This window comes from Rhodnius prolixus, unplaced genomic scaffold (assembly GCF_049639745.1).
Source record: "Rhodnius prolixus isolate KJV_2025 unplaced genomic scaffold, Rpr scaffold_2, whole genome shotgun sequence".
Taxonomy (NCBI): domain Eukaryota; kingdom Metazoa; phylum Arthropoda; class Insecta; order Hemiptera; family Reduviidae; genus Rhodnius; species Rhodnius prolixus.
The window spans coordinates 59,842,565-59,858,776 of NW_027411592.1; the positions used below are offsets into that span (position 1 = coordinate 59,842,565).

Here is a 16,212-nt window from a genome sequence, read left to right on the forward strand (position 1 = left end):
TTTGCGGCCCCTTCCTATATTCTTAATAAATATCAAATATCCTTTTTTAATTTCTTCAAAAAAGAGCTTTACTTAAGAGGAACGTTGTGTACGAAATTGAATCTTCCCCAGAAAGAGATGTTTTCAGATTTTATGAGTACGAAAAAATTATTTATTTCTTTATTATTTTATTAGGATGAAACAGTCACAAAAAATAATGAACAGTAATTTATTATTTTAGTTGATTTACTTCTTCTTCCCACTAAAAAAAAAACTCAGAAAAAGGCAGAAAAAACATTAACAAAAATATGTGGAAAAATCAAACCAATATTAATTTATTAATGGTTAGGGGAACAATGGGCTTTTTGGATTGCCTGCTTCCTTCCCCTTTTTGGTGGAACCGCCCTTCTAATACAATCTACAATTTATTAATAGTTAGATCCTAAATTAAGAGAAGATATAAGGAATTGGTTAAGGAGCTTCCATACATGCTTTCTGGTTGATTAAATTGCGGCACTACTTAAACAATCTGCAATCGCTAGTAAGTAAGTTAAATACAAGTATTAGGATATTATTTTTTTAACTTGACTTTTTGTCAAAAATAAATATTTAATACGTACATATTATTCATACCCGAAATATTTTTTTTTTTTTTAATTTTGTACGCGAACTAAATAACTCCATAACACGAAAAGCTGAACTTCACACTACATTTTGATACTTCCATTTTTGAATTATTATGACAGAAAATAATGATAAAGACTCCGGCCGCCAATAACGTCAGATGTTGACGTTCCTTAAACGAGAAAAAGAGATTTGATTTTTTTCAAATAAATGTGAAAAATGAAAATTAGATACAATTGCAATCTCTCTACTTAATAGGAGTAAGAGCAGAATGAGACTTTAATGTTACATAGGGAAGCCCCTTCTTCCTGCCAAATTTTATCAAAACTGGGCCAAGATTTATACAGATTTTGTTAATAACTGGTGGAACTAATTCCTTTCCTATAGATTGTACGTATTAAATTATTTAATTCAAAAAATCTACACAAAATTTCGAATTGAATGGTAATTCATTGATGTAAATCGGTCCATACGTCGAACGATTACAGTAATTCTTAGTAGGTGTAAGAGCATATGATAATGTCACATAGAGAAGCTTTTTCCATCCCTACGAGCTAAATTTTATTAAAATCGGTTTAAGATTAATAGAATTATTAGTATTAATTCTATTACAGGGGGTCTTACTCGTATGGAGGCGAACTCCCCGTCTAATGATGCACATCGTTGAAACCTCTAAAATTTGAATAAAATGATTCTTCGTTCACGAAAATCTGTTGACGCGACGATAATTTGAAATGAATGCAACACATGGGGCTAACTCCTCTCCCATTCGATGTACATCGTCGAGACCCCCAAAAGGCACATCTACATAAAATTCCGAATCGAAAGACACCTCATTCATGAAAATCGGTTCGCGCGTTTAGGCGCTACGTTGTTTACAAAAAAAAAAAGATAACAAGAAGAACAAGAACATTTTCTGAAAACGCCGTTTTTGATCATTTTCAGCAACTTTTTTTTCGAAATCAATTGTTCTGGGTTGTTGCAAAAAAAAAAAATTACAGTTATAAAAGAGGATTTGCCCTATATTTTAAAGAAAATTTGGGAATTTTATCTTTTATAGAAAAAGAGGAAAAAAAAAAATTCAAAGTTGGGTGTTTTTCAACGTTACGCTTTTTCGTGCACTTTTTGACGATCAACCCTTTGACGATAATCACTACATAAATCTGTACATTTACTAAAAAACATTTATTCCAAAATATTTATTTAATGGCAGGTTTTTTTAGAGATATGTAGAAACTGTGTAACACAAGTGATAGAAATATTTTCTAGAACTAGGTTTGGAGAATTTTTATTTCTAGAAAATGTTCATTAAATCGACTTAAAACAGAAGTTGTTTAATAGTTGTTATGGCAACAATTATTTAATGGAGACCAATGGAGTTGTCATTCACCTGATTTAGTTCTCTTAACATTGGGTTACCAATAAAGAGAACGTTTTACAAGAATTATTCAATTAAAACACCAATCTCATTAAATCGACTTAAAACAGAAGTTGTTTAATAGTTGTTATGGCAACAATTATTTAATGGAGACCAATGGAGTTGTCATTCACCTGATTTAGTTCTCTTAACATTGGGTTACCAATAAAGAGAACGTTTTACAAGAATTATTCAATTAAAACACCAATCTCATTAAATCGACTTAAAACAGAAGTTGTTTAATAGTTGTTATGGCAACAATTATTTAATGGAGACCAATGGAGTTGTCATTCACCTGATTTAGTTCTCTTAACATTGGGTTACCAATAAAGAGAACGTTTTACAAGAATTATTCAATTAAAACACCAATCTCATTAAAAATGAAGACAATTTTGAACCTCAAATTGTAACAATATTAAGAAAAACTCTGAAATTATTAATGCTAACGAAAAAATGTATACTTTTTTTTTAATGTAAATTCAATGAAAAATAAAATGTTTGAAATTTATTTTCAATTTCACATTTAATACACTTCGGCTTATTCTACGAAAATATTTAAATATTTAACTGTCTTAATATCTCTGCAATATTGAAACTGACGAAATTTTGGATGCTTTCTTCGAGTTAGTAAAGGTTATATGAATAATTTAAAATTTTGCTTAGATGCAATTTATTTTAGATGAATCATTGATTAGTTGAACAATTAAAAATTGGTCTTTTCAAGTATGCGTAACAGGTGTTTATATACAATCACTCATTTATTTAATTTTTTTTTTTCCTATGGAATAGTCTCAAAAAAAAAAAAAAAAAATTAATCATTAATGTGATACGCAGTCACCCAATTGTTCGATTCGCCTCTGTTACAATTACCTTTACTACAAGTACCATCTGTTTCGCCGCTATTACATGAAGTACAACATCCACTATCCTTCATAAAATCAATATAGGATTTAATTAGATCATTTCTTTCGCGGTAAAGCTGCATTTTTTCTTTTCTAATTTCCATTTTTTCCCTTTGGTGGGCTAATTTAGATTTACTTACTTGTGCAAGAATTTTTCTTTTCTTCACTTGTTCTACGGTCTCTTTATTTTTCCTACATACATTTTCCGCCGCTACAAATCCTTTTCTTCTTTTACAGCAATCTTTATTCTCAGGCGTATACACTGCTATTGAAGTATTGAATATTTCTTCATTAAAGAAATCGTCCATTGTCTCCCAATAATCAAAATAGATTTCTGAATCACAATCTTGGGTATTTTTCTTCTCTTCGAATATTTTATAATTTTTCTCTAATTCACACCATCTTTGTTCACAATTTGCCGACGGCACGTTCATCCCAAATTGGTCGGATAGTTCAGTGCCTATTACTTGCCACATGTATTCTAAATTTGGTATCTCTTTTGAACCTACCTTTGGTCGATAATATTTATACATATCTATTAGTGCTTTGGTTTTTACTACATTCCACAAGAACTTGTCAAATATCTCATTTGGAGTTTTTCGGCCATTATAACATGTATTAGGAATTAATAAAAATAATTCTGTTCCTGGAAAAAAAAAAAAATCGATAAAGTGCAATTACTTCTCTTTTGCACTACGATTAACATATCATTTTCTACAATTTAATCAGTAAGTTACATATAGATTTACAGCAAAAATATTTTAACAAAATTAAATTTAAATTAATGGGTAAGAAATCCCAGGTCGTGGAATGATCGTGCAACAAAATGATTCTTGAACAACCCTGTACCCTGCCAGAACTTCGCATTACATGTTAAATTAAAAAAAAAAATTTACTAGGTTCTAGTAAAAATAACTGTCTTTTAGCTAGTATTGAATTTATTCATCAATTTGGATATTTAAGAGTACGCCCTATTGCCACTTTAAATAGGGACACTCGAAAAATAGTGTAATTCCTTACAAGTGTAGGGGTAGTGAACCCCCACAACTCATCCACTCTAGCGTAGGGGTAGTGAAACCCCACCACTCACCCACTCTAGCCAGAGAGAGAGGGACAGCCCCCCTTGGCACACAGAGAAGGGAGGCTCGGCGAAGGTATATAAGAACAAGAGGAAAGTCAAAGAGGATTCATTATTAAAAATATTCAGATTCAATTATTATATTCAATTCAGTGAGATATATATTCAATTCGGAGATTCGGAGATTCTGTAATTCTGTTCAAAGTATTACACTTCAATTGTACACATCGTTTAGCCACGTCAGTCAGTCTGTTCTGTTCTTGTAGTGTAAAGTATAGAGTCCTTGGCAGTCAGTCATATAAATACATAAAGTCTTATACCGATACTAAAAGTGTTATTTATCCATCGACATCCACAACCAACATCTCTCTGTCTCTCTCACATCTGAACCCATTACACAAGGGTCCTCCCTCACAACGTTCGTGGTCGCCCTAATCGTAATCTCTCTTACTAAATAATCGTTCGTAAGTACTGCAGTGAATCAAGAGTTTTAAAACACACTAACGTACTATGGAGTCCTTTATTTTTATTTATTATAATAAAGGATTTAGTTATTTGCTTTCCTTTTAAAAGTATTGAAATACTTACGACTTAGGCATTGGTAGTCCACCTCTAAATACTTCGGCACCTCAGGGCAAGGATTACCAAATAATTCAATTTTGGATTCAACAATGCAACTTTTTAAATTATTACACCTAAAATTTGGAAATTGAGAATTTAAATTAGGGAAAAAAAACATACTCAAAGCAATTTGAGTTGACAATAAAAAGACAATGTTTTGCAAATCAAAAAATCTTAAGAAAACACTCAAGCGCCTTTCTCAAACTCAAGATTGTAACTCAATTTTCTTCCAATTTTTGAAAAATATTACCCTAAGTATTTAAAATTAACACATCATTACCCCAAGTCTTAACTTAAATATCTTGCGAATTTTATCCGTCGTAGAGACCCGTTTATTGTATCCTGACTGGTTTCGGAGTAATAAGATTAATAATCTTGATGTAGAGAAATCGACATCACTGTGAGACGGTCCTGTTTGCCTTAGCATATTATTTGTATTATTTTATGTTCATGTTCAAGGCTAGTTAATATTTGACAACAATTGCCCCCTTTCAGCCTTTTTCTGTAAGCCATTTCTTTATAAGTTTTAAGTAGCCAATTTAAGTGCTTAAATCCCCTCTGCCTACCCACGAGGTATCTTGGGGATTGTAACCGATTCAGTTATAAAAAAAGAAAAGAAAAGAAAAATATTTTGCTCGATAAGCGATTTTCCGCTTCCGGCAGGCTCTCGAAAGTTGGTGAGCTCTCATTCCTAGTAAAATATAAAGGAGGTTTTTTTTTTTTTTTTTTTTTTTTTTTTTTTTTGACGTGAATACGTCTTTAAAGCTATCATATGGAGGCAATCCAAAAAACCTAATGATAACAAAATCGGAGGATACAGTTTGGCATTTTAGTTTCAAATCTATCGTCTACATCCAAAATTAAATTAGACCACTGGATAGCTAAAGGATCAAAGAATTCATTACGATAAGCGAGGTCTGTGACGCATCGCGCACGGTGGAGGGGGAAGCGCCGCCATTTAGAGATCATTTTGCTGCGTATCGAGATTTGCAATTAGTATATAACTTTTGATTCAGAGAAGCTACGATGTTCGTTTAAGTTTTAATCGTCAGCTGTCGCCACAATCTATCGATTGTATCTAAAACATTACTGTAAAATAGTGACAGTGAATATAATAAGATGTTAGAATAAAAAAAATATCAAAAATATATAATGTCGGCCTATACGCGTCGAAAAGCCAAAACCAAATACCAAGAGATCGGTATACGGTTGGAAAGGGCTTCTCAAGAACAATCGAATGGTAATAATAAAATATGACCGAGTCAAACTGTGCCGGGAACGTAAAAGAATGAATGTGGCCGAGCGGATCAACGACGACGGTGTCACAGTACAACTGCAGCTGGGGCAGTTGAAATTATACAAGTGGATGATTAAATCGCTTCTACATCGACAACGGACTGTATAGGCATAGATTGTGTTCGATCGTCGATTAAGAAGACACATTGGGCAGCAGCTAGTGCACGTTTCACTATGACGTTTGATTTCATCCTAAATACATAAATAAAAATATTTTATATAAAAAAATATAACCTGTTACGTAAACGTATTCACGTACAACACACGGCCGTGTCCATGACACATCCACAGTTTATATCTTATATATCTTAGTGTATCTAAAATCTAGATAACATTTCCGGCAATGTACTAAAAAGATTCAGAACACCATTGACCACAAAGTGAACAAAAAACAACAAAATCAATAATAAAAACCTGGTAGCCACTATATCAAAAGCTGTTCTTGAATGGCATTCGTTTGAAAACTGCCCTCCTTCTCGTTGGCAGATAATTTGGTTTCTCCTCCCAAAAAATGCATATACTATCCATAAATAGTAACCATCTGGGCAGGTTAACTGAAGTACAGAATTTTCACATGCAACCGAGGTGTTTGCATTACCTGGAAAATAGGTTATTTTTTTTTTATTGAGTGTGAAATTAATCAGATTATTTGTTTGTTTTTTCAGTAAGTGATCTGGTAATTTTCAAAGAACAAGTACTTGCAAATGAACGTACGTTTTACACATTCATAGGAAAATTCCAAATATTTATAGATGTTCGGACAAAGCGAGGGGAAAAGCTTTTTAACATCAATGACACAACTGCGTTTTCTTTGGCACCTGGAAAAAATTAAAATTGTAGATAAATCAAAATTTTTTTTAAAAAAAGGTAAGATTCAAGTCCTATAAGAATTTTCATTGAAAAATAATTAAAAGTTATGACATCTATTAATAATTTATATATGTACGATATAAATATATATATATATATTATATATAGCTTTATAAATATATATATATATATTTATATATATATATATATATACGAGGGTCGTTTGAAAAGTCCGTGCAAAGTCAGAGAGATAGCACCACTGGCGCGTATCGAGGTTATGTTTAGTTAGTAGCATCTCTTGGAAGAACACACACCAAGTTTCAGCCAGATCGGTCTATTTCTTTGTGTTTGGCATTCCTTTGAATCGAGGAAGTCGAGTGATTTTCAAATAAATGGACGAAAAAAATTTCGTGTGTTGATTAAACACTACTTTATGAAAGGCAAAACGCCTCAGGAGACTAAAGAGAAGCTTGATAAACATTATGGTGACTCTGCACCTTCGATTAGAACAGTTTATAAGTGTTTCAAAATTTTCGGAGTGGCCATATGGGCACAAGTGACGCTGAACGTTCTGGACGCCCTGTTGAGGTTACTACTCCAGAAATCATTGATAAAATCCATGATATGGTGATGGATGACAGAAGAGTGAAGGTGCGTGAGATTGCTAGTGCTGATGGCAGATGCCGAATGAACGGGTACATAATATTTTGCATCAACATTTGGACATGACAAAGCTAATCCGCAAGATGGGTGCCGCGATTGCTCACGCTTGACCAAAAACGAAATCGTGTGAAAGTGTTGCAAGGACGGTTTGCAGCTGTTCCAGAAGAATCCGCAGGACTTTAAGCGTCGTTTCGTCACTGTGGATGAAACATGGATACATCACTACACTCCTGAGACCAAAGAACAATCTAAACAATGGGTTACTATCTGCGCCAAAAAAGGCGAAGACCGTTCCTTCGGCCGGAAAGATTATGGCGACTGTCTTTTGGGATTCGCAAGGAATAATCCTCATCGACTATCTGGAAAAGGGTAAAACTATTACAGTTGCATATTATTCATCGTTATTGGACCGTTTGAAAACCGAGCTGCAAGAAATACGCCCACGATTGGCCCACAAAAAAGTCCTTTTCCATCACGACAACGCACCAGCTCACACCTCAGCAGTTGTGGTCGCAAAATTAATGGAAATAGGGTTCCAACTCGTTTCACATCCCCCCTATTCTCCAGACTTGGCTCCCTCGGACTACTATTTGTTCCCCAATATGAAGAAATGGCTGGCGGGAAAAAGATTTTATTCAAACGAGGAGATGATTGCAGAAACGAATGGCTATTTTTCAGACTTGGACAAATCCTATTATTCGGAAGGGATCAACAAACTAGAGCAGCGTTGGACGAAGTGTATAAGCCTAAAAGGAGACTATGTTGAAAAATAAAAAAGGTTTACCCCAAAAAATTAAGTAGTTTTTATTTTTACTTGGACTTTTCAAACGACCCTCGTATATATATATATATATATATATATATATATATATATATATATATATATATATATTGTAAAGTTTTTCCTATCTTTTACCTAGAAACTTTACCTATTACTAATGCCTACCACTAGTTAATTTAATATGTGGGTTTAATTAAATAATAAAACTCGTTAAAGTTGTAAGTAATAACCTGATTTATTCACACATTAACATTACTAACATTAACATTTACTAGCAACTAACGCTATTCATTACAGTTACCATTTACAACAGTTTACTGTTACTTACTCTCTACATAACGCCACAAAACTGTTCCACGACTGACCACTGGTCCGCACTGCACCGAATTGCACTAGTCTCAGCTGCACTAACAAAGCTCTACTCACTAACTGACTAACCGCCTGACTAACTGACTCCGCAACACTGACTCACTTCCAAAGCGTCTCTCCAAACTAACTTTCCAAGACTCACTCAAAACTAACTCAAAAACTCTCAATGACTAAAAACTCTCTATCTAAAAACTGACTTCTCCAGCTGTGTCTGCCTCCTTTTAACTGCGTCTGGCCCCACTCCGTCTGTGTCACGCCCACCGGCCTGGTCACTGGCTGAGGAAAACACATACTGCCACCACCCCAACTGGGGCCGCTCTCTTCCAACTCTCTGTCTCACTCCAATCTGCCGCTCATTGGCTGGAAAACACATACTGCCACCACCTCAGCTGGGGCCGCCCTCCTCCTACTCTCTATCTCACTCCTACCTGTCAACCACTGGCTGGGGAAAACACATACTGCCACCACCCCAACTGGAGCCTTTCTCTTAGCTGGCTTTTACACAGCGGTGTCCGTTACAGGCTACGGTCACTAAACTCCTTGAACAATGTAGCCCTTTCCTTTCCAGTTCTGGTGGAGACCGGCCCTTTTATCTACACAGTGGTGGCCTGTTACCGACTTTGGTCGCTTAACCCCTAGAACAATCTAGGCCTTTCTTTTCAGCCCAGGTCAACTTCGTTACAATATATATGTACGAAGTTTAGAATAAAATTAAAGGAGCAAATCGCGAAAAACACTCAAAAAAGAGGAAAATCCACGCAGAAAAATTGTACTTTTGGTTGTAGAAATCCGCTTCAACCCATATTTTTACGGAAACAATAATAGTATTTCAGATTTTTGCCTTTTTTTAACTTCATGAACTAAGCAAACTAGAAATTTAAATTTTGTTACAACAAAGCTAAGAGAGATGCAGTGCTAATACGTCATTTGTGATGCGTTCCACCTTGCTTGCGAGCGTTACAATCGAAAAACTCAAGAGGAATGGACTATGAGGCGTTTTAATCGTTCATGTAAACATTACAAATGGCGACCTCGAAAATAAGTCAGAAGCTTGAAGAGGTTGTTTTTTAATTTTAACCCCGTTTATAAGCAGTTATAATAAACTTTATTAATTATTGGTAAAGTTGACTTGTATTAAAAAAATATATATGATTCAATTTTTATATTACATTTTCGTGGAGTATTTATAAAATTTACGTTTAAATAAAATTAAAATGTTTTTTGTGGCAACAGTTGGATATTTATTAATGCAACGTAATAATGCTTTAGAAAGTTCTTCATCTAGTTCCGATGAAGAGTGGAATGCAATTTTACAAAATCGCAATAGTGAAAAGCGAAAACTTGGGCCACGTATTATTAACTATCAAAGTGTAATTGGTCGTTATTCAGTGATTTAGTTTGTAAAGGGATAAGTAATTTTTCATTTTATTTTATTTTTTTTTAGACTTTCGAAAAACAGATTCAATTATTTACATTAGATAATACTTTCATTTACCTGATATAATTTTTTCGGTCGCCATCTTTGCTTTTAAAAATTGCGCCAAATTTTTGAACGCCTACTTCGGCCCAGCTCTTAAGCTGGGGCGTTGTGAGCTTCGCTTGAGCGAAAAAAATGACGTCACTAGTGACGTTTTCGCCACGACCACTGTGACCGCGGTCATCTTGTGGAACGGCTGAAGGTATATTTTGATCGTTGTGAGCGCTTAGTGGAACGCGCCCTTGATCAAAATATATAATATCTTGAATATTTAATAACAATTTAATATTTAAAATGTGGAACTGATAGAATCAATACTTATTACTTACTGAAACTGCAAAATGTCCCAAGCACTAGGCAGACCTGCACATTCTCCGTAATATTCATAACCGGGAATACCAAAACAGTATCTTTGATCTTTTTTACCGTAAAATGCTGTTAAAATGTTGATGGTATATCCCCTAGAGCATTTATTAATCTCTATTGAATCATTTTGACATGCAAGTACAGGACGTTTTTCCACTGGATTTTCTAGAACAAGTAATGTACGTATAATTAGAATAATAAAGAATCTAAAAAAAAAATATTGAAATCAGTCAGTCTAATAAGATTGATAGAATAAAATTTGTTCAAATTTACTGTTCAGGTTATAAACGGGTTCAGATCGTGTGCAAGAGGCTTTGAAAGGTGTTATGTGATATTTAATAAAATAATTCGTTAATTATAAGGGTTTTTTTTGTATAGTATTTGACAGAGTTATCAACAAAATCGTTAACTATTATAACTATTAAAGGGAGGCACCACGGTAGACCCGCAATGCTAAGATGTATTGTTGGTTTAGTGGGTTCGATTCCCCCGGTGTCTAGGCCTTGGATTTTATTTAATGGTTAATATGAGAAATTTATAGTAAAGTATGTTTGCTAGTCGCCTCCGTCCACGACACTAATTTAGTAGCTGGACGTAAAGCCCCGTCTGAAAAATTAGGCAATTACTTTACTTTTTTTTTTTTACTGTTAAAGGGGATAAAGGATTAACTACTTCTTCCCGGATGTTAGCGGCAGCTTTCTCACTTAAACAGCATTTAACATATACTAGGATTTGGAAAGATAATTGGTGAGATAACTATTTGAGATAAGTGAATGCACAGGTTAATATCGTAACTTAACCCTATCGGAGTAATCCCTGCGTAAGAATGGATGATAAGACTAAGGGTGACATTGTTGAGATCGGAATCTTCATAGCACTAGGTATCCCCTTGGGTATTTATTATTGTCTAAAAATTGGTCAGAATTGTATTTTGTTGGATATTTATCCAGTTGGAGCTACTACCAATATTTTGATTAAGAAGGTGTAGCACAATTATTAAGAGTTACCAGAGTAGCCAAAACAAAAATGTTTATTTATTTAAAAAAAACACAAAGAATACATAAACTTAGTTAAAAACACAAGTAATCAAAGTCCAGAACGTTCGAAGCTCAAACCGGAAATTGTAACAGTAACTAAAAAAGTTGATGTCTGGTTATAAACCTGTAGCGTTGCCGCCACAGTATCATATTGTAGCGAAATAGCAACTTGAAAGTTAGATCGAAATATAAATCATAGAAATTTCAATAGTTGTCTTTATTAAACTACTGCAATTCATTAGTTGATATTTACGCCGTTTTGATTTGAGGCTGATATTGCCCACAATAGGTTAATAGTTCATCATAAACTGGAGAATACGTTTGAATTGGTTAAATTTTTAATCTTATTGGCAAATAAGGTTCGATAACTTAAATTTTTGTTCTTCAATCTTTGTTCTTAAATTCAACACTCATTGTTCCCTGAAAGCATTGAAATGGTGCATATTGTTCGGCTTCACTTTTAGTTGTGAGTATTTTTTTTTTTTTTTTTTTTTTTTTTTTTTTTTTTTTTTTTGGCGCATCAACAGCTGAGGTCATTAGCGCCCGGAGCTTTTTCCAGTGCACTGCCGGCCTCCGGACAGTGTTCTCTCGTTACAGACAACACTGTCCATCACCGGACAGTGAGCTGTAAGAAGCTCCTAGGAAGAGAAAATCTAAGGGTCAGCTGCTGGATTCGAACCCGGGACCTCCGCGTGGGAGTCCAGTATGCTAACCTCATAGCTAATCCCTTCCCTAGTTGTGAGTATTATTGTTAAATTTAATAACAATTAAATAAAAATTAAAATCTAGTACAATACACAAACAGCATTTAACAATATGCTGTTTGTGTATTGTACTAGATTTTATTGTTCTGTCTATACTTCCCATTTCTTTTGCGATAATCATTTTATTTAGTTTTATTATTATTTTATTCCAATTGAAATTTTAATTGTTGGAAAATAGACTATTGTTCTATTTTAAAATTTTTGGAACTAATTTAGGCCATAGGCGACCCTATGGATCTACTGTGGCTGCCTAAAAGTTAAGATTAGATTCTAGCAGGGGGGGGGGCCCTTTAAGTTAGATAAAGCTGTAAGAAGAAGATATAAGTTGGCTTAGGCATTCAGCCAGTAGCGACCGAGACTTACGTCAAGTACTAGAGGAGGTGCGCTATTTGATTTACAAAAAACTTTCGGGTAATAATTAGCATGTCAGCAACGTCTATTGGACCAGTCAGAAATCCTTCATCTTGACATCACTTACTCAAGGAAATGAAATGAAAAATTTAGGCTTAGAAACACACAATTATCTTCTTTCTTTTTTTTTAAATTCATAGGAAATATTTTTGGTATCTTTGTTGTTGTTTTAATTGTACTTACCAGAAAAACACAGATAATCTACCTCAAGATATTTAGACGTATGTGAACACATTGATTTTCCAAACACTTCATCGCTTACAAAAAGACTGCATTTATTAGCACCCTCGCAACTAAAATTGCAATGATTAATTTTAATGATCAGTTTTTCTGTTTATACATAACATTCATTTATATTTATAACTTCTATTAGTTATAATTTTTACTTGAAAGTTCATTTAAGGGCAAACAATTCTTTTTTTTAGTTGAATGGTAGGATAAGGTTTCCTTTCCAAGTATTATTTTGGCGTGCTTTACTATTTTACTAAATGTTTAATGTAAAGTATAAAATTTATGAACTAACCAAGCTAGAAGAAATTCCGCAACTTGAAGTACCACTCAACGTAATCATAGTAAGAATTAAATAGATTTTAAAGTTCAAAATTTAAAAAATACATTTGAATTTCGAGAATTGTAAGGAAAAATGTTTATTACAGAGATTTCTTTCTTTTCTTTGCAGCCGTCTTTAAACTTGTGAAGTGCTTATTAACCTTACTTAGAGGGAGGGAGTGAACTTATTTTGATTTATTAGAAGTTTTGAGGTTAAAATTTATGTAATTTACCCAAATAGGTGGACTTTTTATAAATAAAGTAAAATCAAACCTTTTTTGCATGATCTCCATTGCATCTTTGTGTGAACACAAATTAGTTGATTGTGATTTCCTTTGGTCGTAACATTTAAGTTGATTTGTTCTTCCATATAAAGCGTATACTATCTTCAGAATCTGCTCAGAAGGGCATTCAAGTACAATCTTTTTAAATTCACAGACAAGTGTTGTCAAAATTTGAACTGGAAAAATGTTTACCATTGATTAAATAAATAAGATCTAAGATAAATTTCACAAAATAAATCATTCTCTGCAAGGGATATTATTAAAAATTCGATTATTTACAATTTTTCAAACATCTATGAACCACTCTTAATTCTTTTCTAGCGCCAAAACAAACATTGTTGAATTCATCGTTTGTGGCACGAAGTCGACATTGCTGCTTTTGATTGCATCTGAAACAAAAGTAAGCTATTTTTTTTTTTTTTTTTTTTAACAAAGAAACAAATTGAGCTTAACAAAAAAATATAGTTAAATTTCATTCGACTTTCTCTCGTTACAAATTTACGTAATTAAATTTTCTGGAAATGTTTACTAAAACTTTGTTCTGAAATCGATAGTTGACTTTTATATTATACATGTTTCGTGTAACGCACTCTTCCAGGACCACTCTACTTTCGAAAAAAAATCGATTTTTTTTTTTTAGGAAGTTTTTCGCACAAATTCTAAGTTTAAAAAAAAAATTTCTTTATGTAAATTGCGGTAAATGAAAATCGTATGAGTTTTCGCATTAGAATTTTAAATTAGGGGGCCCTCCTTTTTTGAGAAACTGCTCGCTTTTTTTTTGGGCGGTCAGCCTGGTCGTGGGCCTGCCTGGACTATCGAACTAACCACTCCAGTTGCCTGCCCCACTTGATGTTTTACATGTTGTTTACAAGTTGATTTTTTTTTTTTTTTTAAATAAGTTTGCACCACTTACTTAGTTTTAATTTGTTCAAGTCCCAGCTTGCCCAGTGTACAGTCACCTGTTTCATCTCCTAGCTTATTGCAGGATTCTTTGTTCCGTTTTCCATACACTCCAATTAAGATGTCTATACCGTAGTTTCTAGGACATGTGATCTCCATACTTTCTCCTTCACATACAGTATTTTTGAATACTATTCCTGTATAAAAATATATACAATCAAGTACTTAGGATTTGCAATTCAATGTGTGCTATAATTAAATATTTTTAGCTTCTCTTAATTTTCTAGAAAAGAGAAGTATTGCGATCTTGAGGATTTAACATATAAAATTTTCATTGAAAATATCTGTTTTTTGGTTCTGTGAGTAAAAAAAATGATCGTCAACTAAAACGTAAAACCGTGGAATGTCCCAATTTATTATTTCAACGTGGAAGAACCTCCAAAGAACCTGGCAACAAGCTTTTGGACAAACTTTTACCTGCTGAAAGTTATCACTTTATTGAATAGACTTTATAGTTAATTTTTAAAATTTTCTGGAAGGATACTTTCAATTATTTTCTTTGTTTTAATTTTAGCGTGCTATTTTTAAATTTGAAGTTTTGTAAATTTTATTTGAAATTTAATAAGGATAAGCTTTCCACTAAAAAGTCATTTAAGTTTAATGTACGGCTTCATTAACTATTTGAAACTAACAAGAACTCACAAATTTGTTGAAAATCATTTAAGCCGAAGTCCCATAAATTTACTCCATCAATATCTTAGCTCAAATTCGAAATTTAAACTCTTATTCTATTGCTGTTTCAGTAAATTGTACAATTCTAATACCTGTTTATAAAATTTATGAGTATGAAATGTCAAACCAAAATTTTGAGTTATATAGAACAGTTTTTTTTCGATATTTCTTAATTTTTATAGACAGACGTAAAAGTTAATTCTGCTTCCTAAAGTTGAAGAAAACTTAGTAAGGTAAAATAAGACAAGGGAAAGTCTTAAAAGTGTTTTCATTTTGTTTTGTTTTTTTTTTAATTAAGAGAGATAAGTTTTCTTCAAGATAAATAAAATTTATATTTACCTGAGCTAACAGTATGCAGAAAGACAGCTAATATTAGGTAGTTTAAAAAGTACATTTTTTTCTCCCCTTATAAACCTAAGGGCCTATAACTGTGCGAATCTTTTACGTTATACTAACATCACTAAATAACTCAAGAATTTATAACGTTCAGAAAATGTGTGTGTATTTGATCGTAGTTCTTGGTTTTGTCATAGATGGCATGCATTTATTACCTATTTACTGTACTATTATGAATTATTATTTATAATATATAGGCTATTAAAACGAATTTAATTACTTTATTAATAAACAGTGGACTTCAACAAAAAAAAAAGAAAAAAGTAAACTACAATGACTTAGTTTACTTAAATGACTCTTAAACTGAGCTTAAACTCATCTGTCCCCTTGGAATAGCTTAAAAAATAAAAATCTAGGGAAAATTTAAAAAGAAAAAAGCTTTAGGACTACAAGTGTGCAAAGAGCATGCCAAAGTTTATAAAGTCTATAAAAATACTATAAAAAAAAATCTATCGCGAACATATATACAGCTTTTTCATACGTAATTTACAATAAATATGTCCAAATTTACGTAATTAAATGTTCTGGCAACTTATAATTTGTTCTTCAAAAAAATTGGTTGGAAAAAAAATTGAAATCACACCGACAGACTGGCCAAACAAATACGTACAGTGTCGAACAAAAGTCTACATCACAATATTTCGGGAATTTTCAAAATAAAGAATTATTAGAGTAAAAAATGTGATTTAAACATTTGTAACCATTGTTACTAAATATATTAAAACTGTCCGGTAGGGCAGTTGCATAAGGGTTGAT

The 16,212-nt window shown here is 32.9% G+C and overlaps 1 protein-coding gene across 1 annotated transcript; it reads right to left on the bottom strand.

Annotated features, from left to right (window-relative positions):
* Window positions 1-2,813: 2,813 nt before the first annotated feature.
* On the bottom strand, window positions 2,814-15,552 carry LOC141448555 (uncharacterized). Its single transcript, XM_074116979.1, has 10 exons — window positions 15,400-15,552; window positions 14,342-14,525; window positions 13,708-13,817; window positions 13,418-13,604; window positions 12,779-12,888; window positions 10,347-10,548; window positions 6,632-6,735; window positions 6,332-6,515; window positions 4,589-4,695; window positions 2,814-3,568 (listed from the first exon to the last, which is right to left on the bottom strand). The coding sequence occupies exons 1-10, from the start codon at window positions 15,452-15,454 to the stop codon at window positions 2,832-2,834; spliced, it is 1,980 nt and encodes a 659-aa protein (XP_073973080.1). The 5' UTR covers window positions 15,455-15,552; the 3' UTR covers window positions 2,814-2,831.
* Between the last annotated feature and the right edge of the window lie 660 nt (window positions 15,553-16,212).

Bases quoted from the DNA above. Each gene is read 5' to 3' on its own strand.
- LOC141448555 (XM_074116979.1), bottom strand. From the start codon at position 15,454: ATGTACTTTTTAAACTACCTAATATTAGCTGTCTTTCTGCATACTGTT. The intron at 14,526-15,399 runs GTAAATATAAAT...ATTTTTATACAG, and splicing joins TCTGCATACTGTTAGCTCAG to GAATAGTATTCAAAAATACT. The intron at 13,818-14,341 runs GTAAGTGGTGCA...CTTTTGTTTCAG, and splicing joins CTTGAACAAATTAAAACTAA to ATGCAATCAAAAGCAGCAAT.